Below are 11,893 nucleotides of genomic sequence, written 5' to 3'. Positions count from 1 at the left end.
TTCTGTTTGTTGATGATGAGGTTATTTCTGTTTCTTGGTTTTCCTTCTGACAGTCTGGCCCCTCTGCTGTAGGTCTGCTGAGGTTCACTCCAGGCCCTGCTTGCCTGGGGTTCACCTGCAGAGGCTGCTGAACAGTAAGGGTTGTTACCAGTTTTCTTCTTCTGCTATTTTTGTCCCAGAAGGATACCCGCCAAGTTTCAATCTGATCTCTCCTTTATGAGGTGTCTCTTTGGATATATAGGGGTCAGGGAGCTGCTTCAGGAGATGGTCTCTTCTTTATAGGAGCTCAAATGCTGAGCTGTGAGCTCTGTTGTTCATTTAGAGCTGCTGGGCAGGTACGTTTAGGTCTGCTGCAGCAGAACTCATAAACTGCTTTTTGTTCCCAGGTGCTCTGTCCCAGGGATTTAGGGCTTTATTTATGAGTTTCCGTTATGCTGCTGTCTTCTTTTTTTTTCCTTCTGACCTGCCCTGCCCAGCAAGGAGGCAGCCTAGTCACTGTCTGCCTGTAGAGACTTTGCTGAGCTGCTGTGGGCTCCACCCCACTGCCGAGTGAACTTCCCTGCAGTCCTGTTTATATGGGTGTAGTTAGAACTCCCTCAGCAATGGTGGCCTGCCTCTGTTGAGGCAGAGTCTCTCTGTAGTGGCGGGTTGCTTTGGCAATAGTGGGTTGCCTCAGCAATGGTGGGTTGCCTTGGCAATGGCGGGCTGCCTCAGCATTGGCCGACTACCTCCGTACTGGTGGGCTGCCTCGGTAATGGCGGACACCCCACCCCCACAGAGCTGGACCATCCGGGGTTCAGCTGCACTTGCTGTGAAACTCTCAATCCAGAGAGTGTTTCTGATTGCTGTTCTTTTGTGGGGGTAGGACCAGCTGTGCCTTATCACCTGGCTCCCTGTTTCAGAGCCTTTTTTTTTTTTCTTTAAGGTGGTGTTCCAGTCGCCTGTTGAAGAGGTGCTGCAGTGCGTGTTTTTTCCCGTGCGACAACTCACTGTGCTGGCTTAAACAGTGGCACTGAGATTCGTGGTGCTATTTTTGCCATGGAATCTGCTGTCCTGTCTCCCTGCTCAGTCCCCTTTTTAAACAGACGAATGGCGACTTCCCATGGCTCCAATCGCCAGCCAAAAGGGCACCCAGACCGGTATATTTTGCATGGAGAACTGCTGCTCCGGGGCGCCGACAAAGCAGTCGCGCGGGGCAAAGCAGCGGCGCCGGCCGGCACAACCGCGCTGGCCGAAACAGCCCTGCTGGCAGCCCGTGGAGCTCCTCCGCCTGGGAATTTCCTAGTCTGTGGGCAATAAAAATGCAGCGCCCACTCACCCTCTGTGCTTTCACTGGGAGCTGCAATCCTGAGCTTTTCCTAAATGGCCATCTTGGATCAATCCCCCCAAGTATGCTTATCTTTAAGAACCCTTCTTGGCCAGGTGCAGTGGCTCACACCTGTAATCCCAGCACTTTGGGAGGCTGAGGCAGGTGGATCACGAGGTTGTGAGTTCGAGACCAGCCTGGCAACATGGTGAAACCCCATCTCTAATAAAAATACAACAAAAAAAAATTAACCGGGTGTGGTGGTATGCACCTGTAATCTCAGCTACTCAGGAGCTGAGGCAGGAGAATCACTTGAATCCAGGAAGTGGAGGTTACAGTGAGCCGAGATTGCACCACTGCACACTAGCCTGGGCAACAAAGCGAGACTCTGTCTCAAAAAAAAAAAAAAAAAAGAAAGAACTCTTCTTTAACCATACATATTCCTTTATTACCACTATTTATTGGATCTCTTTTATAGTAAACAACTTGAAATGTCTAAAGTACAGTACTATGTCAATTTCTTGACACCACATTTTCTCTTCGATGTACCAGTCAAGACACATAAATACTATATGTTTCCAAAATCCAATGCACAGATCTTTTCATTTCACTTGATTTCTAAGGATGATTTAATACTACTGGTCATGTTTTGTAGTCTTGGCTTTTATGTCACTGCACTCTTTAGATTTTCTTCATACTTCATTGGCTATTCTTCCATCTCCTTTGTTTGCTTCTTTTCCTCTGCTTTACACTAGTCACTGCAATGGTTTCTGTAAACACACTTGCCCTAGGTAGTTTTCCATATGCTGGTGCCTCCCAACTTTGTATCTTTGGTCCCTTGCACTCTGCACAGAGCTCAAGACTCAACTTACCTTTGATTTCTAATAAGCATATAAAAATTAACCTAAGCAAAATAAAACTCCCCTCTGCCCCTACTGCTCCTTTTTCTTCCGTAGTCTTTTTCATTTGGTAAATGGCACAACCACCCACTCAAGCTCAAGACAAAAACCTAGGGGCTACAAGTGACTCCTTTTTCATCAACTCTATATTCAAAACATCACAAAATCTATAGGCTCTGCCACTAAAATAGAGTTCACATATATCTACTCTGTTATTTTAACCCAAACTTGTCATTCTCTTTGGATTTCTGCAATTATCCTCTGCTCTAGATCTTGCTCCCCATCCCCTGTGATTTAGACATCACATAATAGGCAGAGCAAACCTTTTTACAATGTAAATCAGATCCGATCACTCCCTTTCTCCTCACTACTGGTTTCTCTTCATACTTGAAATAAATACCAAACTTCTTCCCTCGGTAGCTAGCTCTCCATGGCCTATTCAAAGCCCTACATGACTTGGCCCCTACCTATCTCTCCAAGCTCAACTTGGTACCACTTTCTCTACATTCTAGCTATGGTGGTCTTTATGATGTTCCTTGAAGGAGCCAAGTTCTTTCCTACCTTAGGGCTCTTGCAATTGGAGTTGCCTTTAACTGTAGTGCTCTGATACCAAATATTTCTATGGTTGGTTTTTTTAAAAATATCACTAAGCATTCAGTCTAAACTAACCCCTCCCCTGGTCTTTCTTCCTTCACTGTGCTTACCATTATCCAAAATTCCTTTCTTCTATATTGTTTACCTATTTATTTTCTAACTTCCACTCACTAGAATTTAACTTCCTAAGAACAGGGATCTTTGCTAGTCTTTCTTACCATTGTATTCACAATGCCTAAAACACTGCCTGGCAAAGCAGGATATTCTTTAAAAAATACTTGATGAATGCCTTTCCCTAAGCAAGTCACTTGACTTCTCTACTTAACTCACATTGGTGAGTTTACTACTGCTAGACTTAGCTCTGGGTCCAGGAAAAACAAATGTGCTTTAGGTATGGCTTCTTCAGAAGCTCATCCATTCATTCCTCCAAAAGATATTTATTGAATGTATATTATACTATGTTCCAGGTACTGTTCAATCTCAGTGTTTAGTTAAACACACTAGTAAAATGGGATTTGGTTAACCAACAGAAGTGTTTAAACAGGATGAGTATGAAAAAAGTATAAAATGAGAAGTACTATAAAATGATATTTTATATGTTACTATTAAAGCACCTGCCTATTTCCTTTTGTGTGGTATTTGGCAGGACCTTATGACAAGAGCCAACTGAACAACAGCAGTATAAATTCTGGTACTCTAAAAGCCCAGACTTCAGCACTATGCAATATATCCACACAACAAAACTGAACTTGTACCAACTAAATCTGTATTGATTTTTAAAAGTAAGTTAAAGAAAGTCTGGTACTCACAGAGGACAATAAATATGAATGCCCTTTTCATAGGCACACAGTCACTAAAATATTCGGGGCATGAATTCTCTAGGGGTGACAATATTAAGTGTTTTTTCACACTTCTGTTGCACAAATAATTATATTTATCTCTATGGAAAATCAAAGAGTGGGATGTGGCCTCTCTCAGTGCCAACTGGGCCAATTGTCTCCCTGCATCACTAAATCTGATCTTTCATAGGCTCTAGGACACCCATAGAGGGAGTAAGTGACCTGGTTATGGTACTGCAGAGCTCTTGTAACACACACAGTATGCATACAACTGTCCTTTTTCCTTCAAAAGCATTAGTCTAAAGCTGGGATTCCCAACCCGTGGGCAGCAGACAGGTACAGGTTTGTGACCTGTTAGGAACAGGCCACACAGCAGGTGAGCCGGGCTAGAGGATTACCGCCTGAGCTCCACCTCCTGTCAGATCAGTGGAGGCATTATTCTCACCGTGCACACCTGATTGTGAACTGCGCATGCGAGGGATCTAAATTGCACCTTCTAATAAGAATCTAATGCCTGATGATCTGAGATGGAAGTTTCATCTCATCCCCCACTCCCCTTTCCCCTGCCCCAAATTGTCTTCCAGGAACCAGTCCCTGGTGCCAAAAAGGTTGGGCACTGCTAGAAGTGTTTGTCCACTAGGTTAAAACCAAGAGGAGTAAACAGGCTTGAGGGGTGGGTGGGTAGGTGGGGGAAGAGAGCCTTCTCAGGATCTGCAACCAATCCCAGGACACATCTCCAATCACAGGAGCATGTGAAGGTTTATTTGCAGAAATCTACCATTTGTAAAACAGTCTAGGCTTAATAAAATTAATTTTGCAGTTAATCTTGACTGACAGATCTCTTTTTTCTTTCTGGCGAATATTTGTAAAATAAGAAAAAAGAAGAGAGAACAAAGAGAGATGTAGGATGAAGGAGTAAGGAAATGAGTCAGGGAGAGGCGAGACAACGTCTGTGGCTGTTTCCTCAGCATCTGGGTGAGGGTCCCAAGCAACCCATTGAACTGAGCGGGAGGAAAGGCCCTCATGAGGCCTACTGCAAGGAAATGACCTCGGGAGACCCAGGACTAGCGCCAAAGGGCTTGGAAAGGCGGAGTTAATAAAAATGGGCCGTACCTACAACTCCTTTCGCAGCCCTCGCTGGCAGGGAGCGGCCCAGGAGCCTAGTAACGGTCGCGTAAGCCACGCGCCACCCCGGTGGGCAAGGTGGTGAAGAGAATGCCCCGCCCGACCTCCGCGCAGGGGCAGGCCGACGCAGCGGGGCGGGGCCAACGCAGCGGGGCGGGGCGAGGGGGCGGCAGCGCGTTTAAGTGACGTTTTAGCCGCCCGCGCCGACAGAGGCAAGAGTTCTGGGGTTCCTGGGACTGTCTGGTGTGTTTTCGGTCTGTTGAACTGAAACAGACGTCCTTTCGACGTCTCTTCTGAATATTGACCTAACGGTTATGGATATCACTGGGCATTTTAGCCAAAAAGCAGTGCTCGGGACTGCATGTGCCAGAAGTAAACTTGTGAAAACTCAGATCGTGTTTCCCCTAAAGTCAGCTTAAAGTGCAATGGTAAAAGAGCGCGGTCTCGCCCCAAGACGGCCTGAGCTTAAACTGCAGCACTGTCACTTGCCAGTTATGGGACCTAGGTAAATATGTCATCTCCCTGAGCTTGTCTTCTCATCTGTAAAGGACACTGTGGTGGTATGAGAGTAAATGAGACAGGGCAAGTGTCTGGAAGAGACGCTTTGTACAAATTAAACACTTAATGTACTGTTGTCAATATAAAACCTTTGCGGGTTTGTTTTCTGCATGAAATCTTATGTGGAAACGGCATATGAAAGAAATGAAAGCAGAGCTGCGTTGATGGTGGGCCCAGAAGCTTTGGCGTTTCGGTCCCAAAGGTTCCACTAATAGAATCCATGCTTCCTATAAAAGACAAAAACAACTGTTATTGGAGAAAGTCCAAGCTTCTTAGAAAGACAAACCGCACTTTCCTATCTAATGTTTCTCCTGACATTCAAAACAATGTTTACTCGTGAACACTGTATTCCTTTTTGCCTCAGTGCGTTTTCTAAAGTTAATTCCTCTAACTGAGTGTTCTTTTTCTTAGTCATGATTTAAGATCTGATTCAAATTACAGCTCTTTCTTGGGTAACTTAAATACGAAATTATCTTTTCATTGGTTTTGTTTTTGTCGTTGTCGAGACAGGGTCTCGCTCTGTTTACCCCGGCTGGAGTGTAGTGGTGCTATCTCGACTCACTACAGCCTCTGCCTCCCGGGTTCAAGCGATCTTCCTGCCTGCCTCCCGAGTAACTGGGACTACAGGCAGGCGCCACCACCCCCGGCTAATTTTTGTATTTTTAGTAGAGAGGAGTTTCACCCTGTTGCCCAGTCGGCCTCCAACTCCTGGACTCAAATGATCTGCCCGCCTTGGCTTCCCACAGTGCTGGGATTACAAGTGTGAGCCACCACAGCCTGGCCCTTTTTATTGTTTTTAACACCTTCCTTCGACGTCATATAGACATCTCAGCAAGGATTTAAAGTTATTTTCTTCCTTATTTCAGGCAAGTGGACAGTGTTTCGTGATTATAGGGTTAAGGGAATGTTTTGCATTCACAGGAAAGGCAGGTAGATCCCTAAAGATACTTGGAGGAGGGACCAATGGTAGAGCTGGGAAGGAAGACCTTTGCTAGGAGTCTGTTTGCCTCCAGGGCACTACTCTTATTCTCTAAAAGGAATGGGCTCCTGGAGAGATAAGTGCTTTAGGGCCCACAGAAGAAAGATGTAGGGCACATCAACAAATGAAGCTTTGGAATTCTTACAAGGTCAGAGGGCTCAGGCTGGATTTGTGTCAGGCAACTGTAAATACATTACATGCTCCCCAAATGCCATGAAGCAATTCCCACCTGTTACAGAAAGCTACATAAAAGATTCATATAAAAATATAATGTTCTGAGACCTTAAAAAATACTGTGGTTTATTGAGAGACAAGATAATGAAAATTTACCAATAAAAAACGTTTAAACAATCATCTGATAACCTTTCTCATAAAAATTAAGTCTTTTAAAAATAACTAAATTTATTATATTTGCAACAATGTCATAGAAAGCAAAAGCTTTTGAGGAGTAAGGAGAATCTTAACTGACAGCAATTTTTTAAAACTAAATTTGACATGATACAGAAAAGTTTTAAAACTTTCTACATAAATAGTTTCATACTTCTGAAAGTACTTCAACAAACATAAAAATTTGGACAATGATCTATTTAGTATGATTTTAGTGCCAACTTTCTTTTCTAATTCTCTTCATCAGTCTCAAGTGCCAATCACTTTCTATGCTCCAGGCTTTACTGTTTTCAAAACTTTGCTAATATGCCAGCCTCCCACCTAGTTGTTTCTGTCTTCACCTTACTCCCTAATATTACCCCATCCATCCAGATCCTCTCCACTATTGAAGGTCTAGTTCAAGTATCAGCTCCTCTAAGATTTCTTCAACTTCTACACTAAGAACACTTTTGAATTATTCACTTGCAATATAGCTATTTGTACATATCTTATTTCCTTCTAAGGTTCTTAAAGGCAAGTATCATGTCTTATTCATATTTGTATTGCTCACAGTGTCAATTTTCCCCGAGAATTCAAATTCTATTGAAAATCGATCCTTTAAATATCTTGTTCATCACTGTATTCCCTAGTAGGTGGTACAGGACCTGGCACATAGTAGGCGTGTTATAATATATTCTGAGTGAGGGAGTAAATGGATTTTAAAACAAGCTCCATGAAGGCAGGGATTTGTGTTTTATTCACTACAAAATGAGTATTGAATATAAACATATGCTTTTTTTAAGGCTTAGCATTCATTATGTACAACAAAATTCTTCAATCTACATAGCATCATAAAAGTCAAACATGAAGTAGACCTTTCACCCAATGAATTCAGTACATGATATATCTTTCTGAAAATAATACATCCCCCAAAACTGCAGTCCAATTTACAAGAATCAAAATAAAATAGATGTTTATATTAAAGTAGTTTCAGTTTTCTTCTTTGTATTTTTCTGTGTTCTAAATTTTCTGCAATGAAAATGTGTTATTTTATAATCAGAAAAAGTAATCAATACTATTTTTAAAGAATGTAGTAGATGAGATCATTTGCAAATATACACCTGAGGTAATTTTGAGGACATCAAGGTCAATCAAGGTGATTCGAAGTTAATACCAAAGAGAAAAATGAAATATGACACTTCTGTCAGGGACTGAATTATGTCCTTCCCCACAAATTCATATGTTGAAGCCCTAACCTCCAATGTGATGTATTTGGATATGGGGATTTGCCAGGCTGGAGTGCAGTGGAGTGATCTCAGCTCACTGCAGCCTCTGCCTCCTGGGTTCAAGCAATTCTCATGCCTCAGTCTCATGAGGGTAGGACCTTCATAATGTGATTAGAGTGCCTTTATAAGAAGAGACACCAGAGAGCTTGCAAGCCAGGAAGAGAGACTTCATGAGAGCCCAACAATGCTGGCATCCTGACCTTGAAATTCCAGCCTTTAATGGAAATATGTTTCTGTTGTGTAAGCTACCCAGTGTATGGTATTTTGTTATAGCAGCCCAAGCTGATTAAGATAGACGAAGCGGACTAAGATCTGAACTGCTGTGTGGTAAGTAGTTTTCTGATATTGAGAGATAATTCCATTCCTCTCAAATTTAGTCAGTAAATGTTTACTAAATGTCTACTATGCTCTATGCCCTGTGAAAAATGCTGTTGTTCAAAGATACTTAAGACAAGGTTCCTACCCATAGGGACTGATTTAATAAGAGACAAACACGTAAATAAATGGAACAAAAGTGTTATATGTGCTCTGACAGAAGTATGTATAAGGGGTCCAAAGGTTATAGTAATTGTTTCTATCTGTGGTTTAAGTGCGGCTAGGTTTGGTTGGTCAGTACTCTATGAGGTTAACTCTAATTTCACCAACAAAGTAAAGACATGTGGCTTTCAATGTGGTGACAAACCCCGGCCTTCACATGGTGAGCCCTGCTGAATGGTCAGCTTCTGTCATTCTTGACTGCACCATCTCCATGATATAAAATAGCAACATAGTCTTATAGCACTTAATAAATTCCTACAAAGAGCTTCCAGGAATAGGCACAAATTTCAGAGATTCAATAGAGGAAGTCAAAAGGCCAGCACTGGGCACTCACAGAGATTTAGACAGTGGCTGCCCTCTTAGAGATAGAAAAGAACTTGCTGCATGCCCTGTAAAATGAAACAGATATTGGCAATGGCTTGAGTTGCCCTTCAATCAATTCTATACTCTGTGGACTTCCATTTCTAATTTTCCTTGGGGCTCTAAATGTTTTCAATAGCATTCTGATTTAGTTATACTAACTGTATTTTGTATAAGTTAATAAGTATTCCAAGCTTGTTACTTGGAGAAAGTGCCACTGAAGACCTGGGAAACAGCATGAAGTGTAACACCTTTTAGTCTCACATCCCTTTTGCTGGGTAAGTCCTAATCAGCCCTCAGCCAATGTCCTAATTTCTCTGGGAAGCTGTGCCTAAACTCCACCAGCCTTGGATTGATTGAGTGCTTCTGCTATGAGTTCCCTGGAACCCCTGTAGAAACTGTATAATAGCACTTATCATATTGTTTTGTATTCTCCTGTTTAATTGTCTGTCTTCTCTACTGGACTGTTAAATTTTTAAGGACAGGAACAATATTATTCTTGATGATGTGCCTGGATCTCAAAAGCTTTCAGTAAGTATTTTTTGAATACATCTACTTACAGAGCCTGCAAAAATAGAGGACCAGATGATTATTAAGTTTATGGTGCCTCCAGTAAAGTGTACCTGACCAATGAAGTTCGGTTCAAAATACTTATCTGACCTTTGGTAAAAATTAATCAAGTCCAAATTAAGAGCATAAACACTAAAGGAGTACAGCACCATAGGGTAACCAAAATCAGGTGGACATAAAATTGAAGGTCATTTAGAAGAGGTGAATATTAAACTAGTTTTGAACAGAGGTGAAAGGCATGGTGGATAAAGCTTGAACAGAAGTCTAATGAAGAGAGGAATGGACAGGCTTTATTTATGCAGATCAGCTTGTTGGGATTAGGACATTCATAATTCATTCATCTAATATATATTTAATGTCTACCTCAAGATTAAAATGAACTTTGAATTCTAGGTCAAGAAGTTTAGATAGGATATGACAAGTATATAATAAATACTTCAGGTACACAGATAATATGGTAAAAACTGTAAACTTTATGTGAATGTGATTATTTTAGCAACTACACAGAAGATGACCTAGAGTGAAGAGTAACTTACGAGTGATACACAAAAGCAGAAACGGCCTGTTACAAAGTAGGACAAAATATGATGCAGAGAAGCCTTTCTTCTTATATTTTCTCTGCTGGCATGTAACAATTTCTGAAATTCCTGCCATATAAGTCATTCTTTTGGTTTAAGGCAATGTCTTTCAAAAGCTTTTGTTTACATGTAAGAATATGCTACTAAGTGATGGTAACAGACAACACAGTGGAAACTCTGGCCCCCAAAATCTTACTTTTTGTTACTCCTAGGAGTATGAATGCTTAGCTAGAGACAACACTTAGCTGCTTCACAGCTTAATGTGATCATCACCAATAAGTGCAGGAGAAGAGACATGTCCAACTTCCATATCACTTCCTCAAAAATAAACTGCTTTACTTGCATTTTCCTTCTTTGAGAGCTAGAATGGAGACATGGTAGAGATTCATTTTTAACCCATTTATGCCTAGTGTTCCATTATTGGAATGCTATGCTTGTGGGAGTTATTTATATCCTACTGCTCAAGGTTATTGCCAAGGTCTGATTTTTCACACAAAAAAATTTGCAAGCTCTGGCATAAATAGGTTAAGCCATGTCCTAAGCTAGGGCATGGCAGAGCTTCAGGACAGAAAGACATGGGACTCTGAGCAGACCTCATGAGCCATGAGCAGAGTAAGCCTGTTAGTATCAATCAACCAACCAGCCAGTTTCATTAGAGGGAAACAGAATTCTATTTTCTTTTAGGCACTGTATTTTTCCTTTCTTCATTGTAGCACATTACCCTAATATAATATTTATGAGTCTGGCATAGATTTGAGACTTATCTATCTCCTACCTAGAAATGGGAAGAACCTAAAGATATGGGTCATCATAAGAAACAAATTTGAAAAAGGGCTGGATTAGGGCACTCCTTAGGGGAAGGTTGAGTCACACAGGCCACTGAAATAAAAGAACCTGGGTGGTCAGCTAGGGGTCAGGATAAAGTTTTTTGACATCTAGAGGAGGCAAGAGGATGAACCAATGAAGATACTTCATGTACTTTATAATTTTGGTGGGACCAATCAGTTACAGTAATTCAGAGAAAGGTACTGAAGGAGGTAGAAATGAAGAAGAGGCAGATTATTAGGGAAAATGAGGGTAGAAATTCATAAGAGATGGCATTATGATGTTTAACAACAAAAACAAAATAAAATAAGAAGACCCAAAACCAATTCAAGGCATCAGAGCCTGAGCAAAAATGAATCATGAAACTGTGAAAGTTAAAAGAGTAATCCTAGCTGAAGAGGATACTGAAACTGATGTTTCCCATGTTACCTGTAAACTGTGGTAGTACATTAAAGTAGATATGTCCTTATTCAAATTAAAATGGTTAATAAAGGGTGTTTGAAAAAAAAAGGTAGAGAGATTGGGGTTGGTGACGTAGACCATTACCACCCACATGGAAAGAGTAAGGGCTAAAAATGCTGTTTAAAGAAATGGCTACACTTGGTTCTATTACATTTTAAGTTTAAACATTACATTTTTCAATATACATCTTGAAAAAAGTAGCAGCTTTTTAACCATTATGTTCAGCATTCTTTTCACCTTTAAACTTGCACAGAAGTCTCTCCTTGAACTTCTTCATCATTATTTTGATGTTCAACTTTCTGGAGAAGCCTGGGGCCTAGTAAACCAATAAGTAGACTTCCAATTGGGGCTGTGATGAGGATGGACAAAAATGCCACTGTCAACACATCCATTCCATAGTCTTCTAATTGTTTCTCTCCATGTGACCTTGCTGTGTCCAAAGCCACAGATCCTATTGCAGCCTATAAAAGTTTAAGGATAAAGATGGAATCATTATAAGACAAGCGCATATTAAAAAAGTGAATTTTTTTATTGTTTGCAAAAACAAATTGATTGTTCTTTTGCTCAACTAAGAAAGTTGCTTTAGTCTTCTTTTTGGTTTTGTTTTGT

At 41.2% G+C, this 11,893-nt stretch overlaps 2 protein-coding genes across 8 annotated transcripts in view; both read right to left on the bottom strand.

Annotated features, from left to right (window-relative positions):
• The window catches only part of SLC9B1 (solute carrier family 9 member B1), a 141,349-nt gene extending 135,476 nt beyond the window's left edge, over positions 1-5,873 (bottom strand). The window contains exon 1 of the mRNA XM_032261593.1: positions 4,752-5,873. The gene's annotated coding sequence lies outside the window, so the exon portion shown is untranslated. The remainder of the gene's footprint in view (positions 1-4,751) is intronic.
• A 4,771-nt stretch (positions 5,874-10,644) lies between these two features.
• The window catches only part of SLC9B2 (solute carrier family 9 member B2), a 53,796-nt gene continuing 52,547 nt past the window's right edge, over positions 10,645-11,893 (bottom strand). For all 7 annotated transcript variants that reach the window (XM_032261589.1, XM_032261588.1, XM_032261590.1 and 4 more), the window contains one exon: positions 10,645-11,745. In XM_032261589.1, coding sequence (XP_032117480.1) covers positions 11,524-11,745 — 222 coding nt within the window. In that variant the 3' untranslated portion in view covers positions 10,645-11,523. The remainder of the gene's footprint in view (positions 11,746-11,893) is intronic.

The sequence above is a fragment of the Sapajus apella genome, unplaced genomic scaffold (genome assembly GCF_009761245.1).
Source record: "Sapajus apella isolate SASKATOON/1434 unplaced genomic scaffold, GSC_monkey_1.0 scaffold124, whole genome shotgun sequence".
Classification (NCBI taxonomy): Eukaryota; Metazoa; Chordata; class Mammalia; order Primates; family Cebidae; genus Sapajus; species Sapajus apella.
Note: the sequence above shows the minus strand (reverse complement) of the source record. Positions and strands in the feature narration are given on the sequence as shown.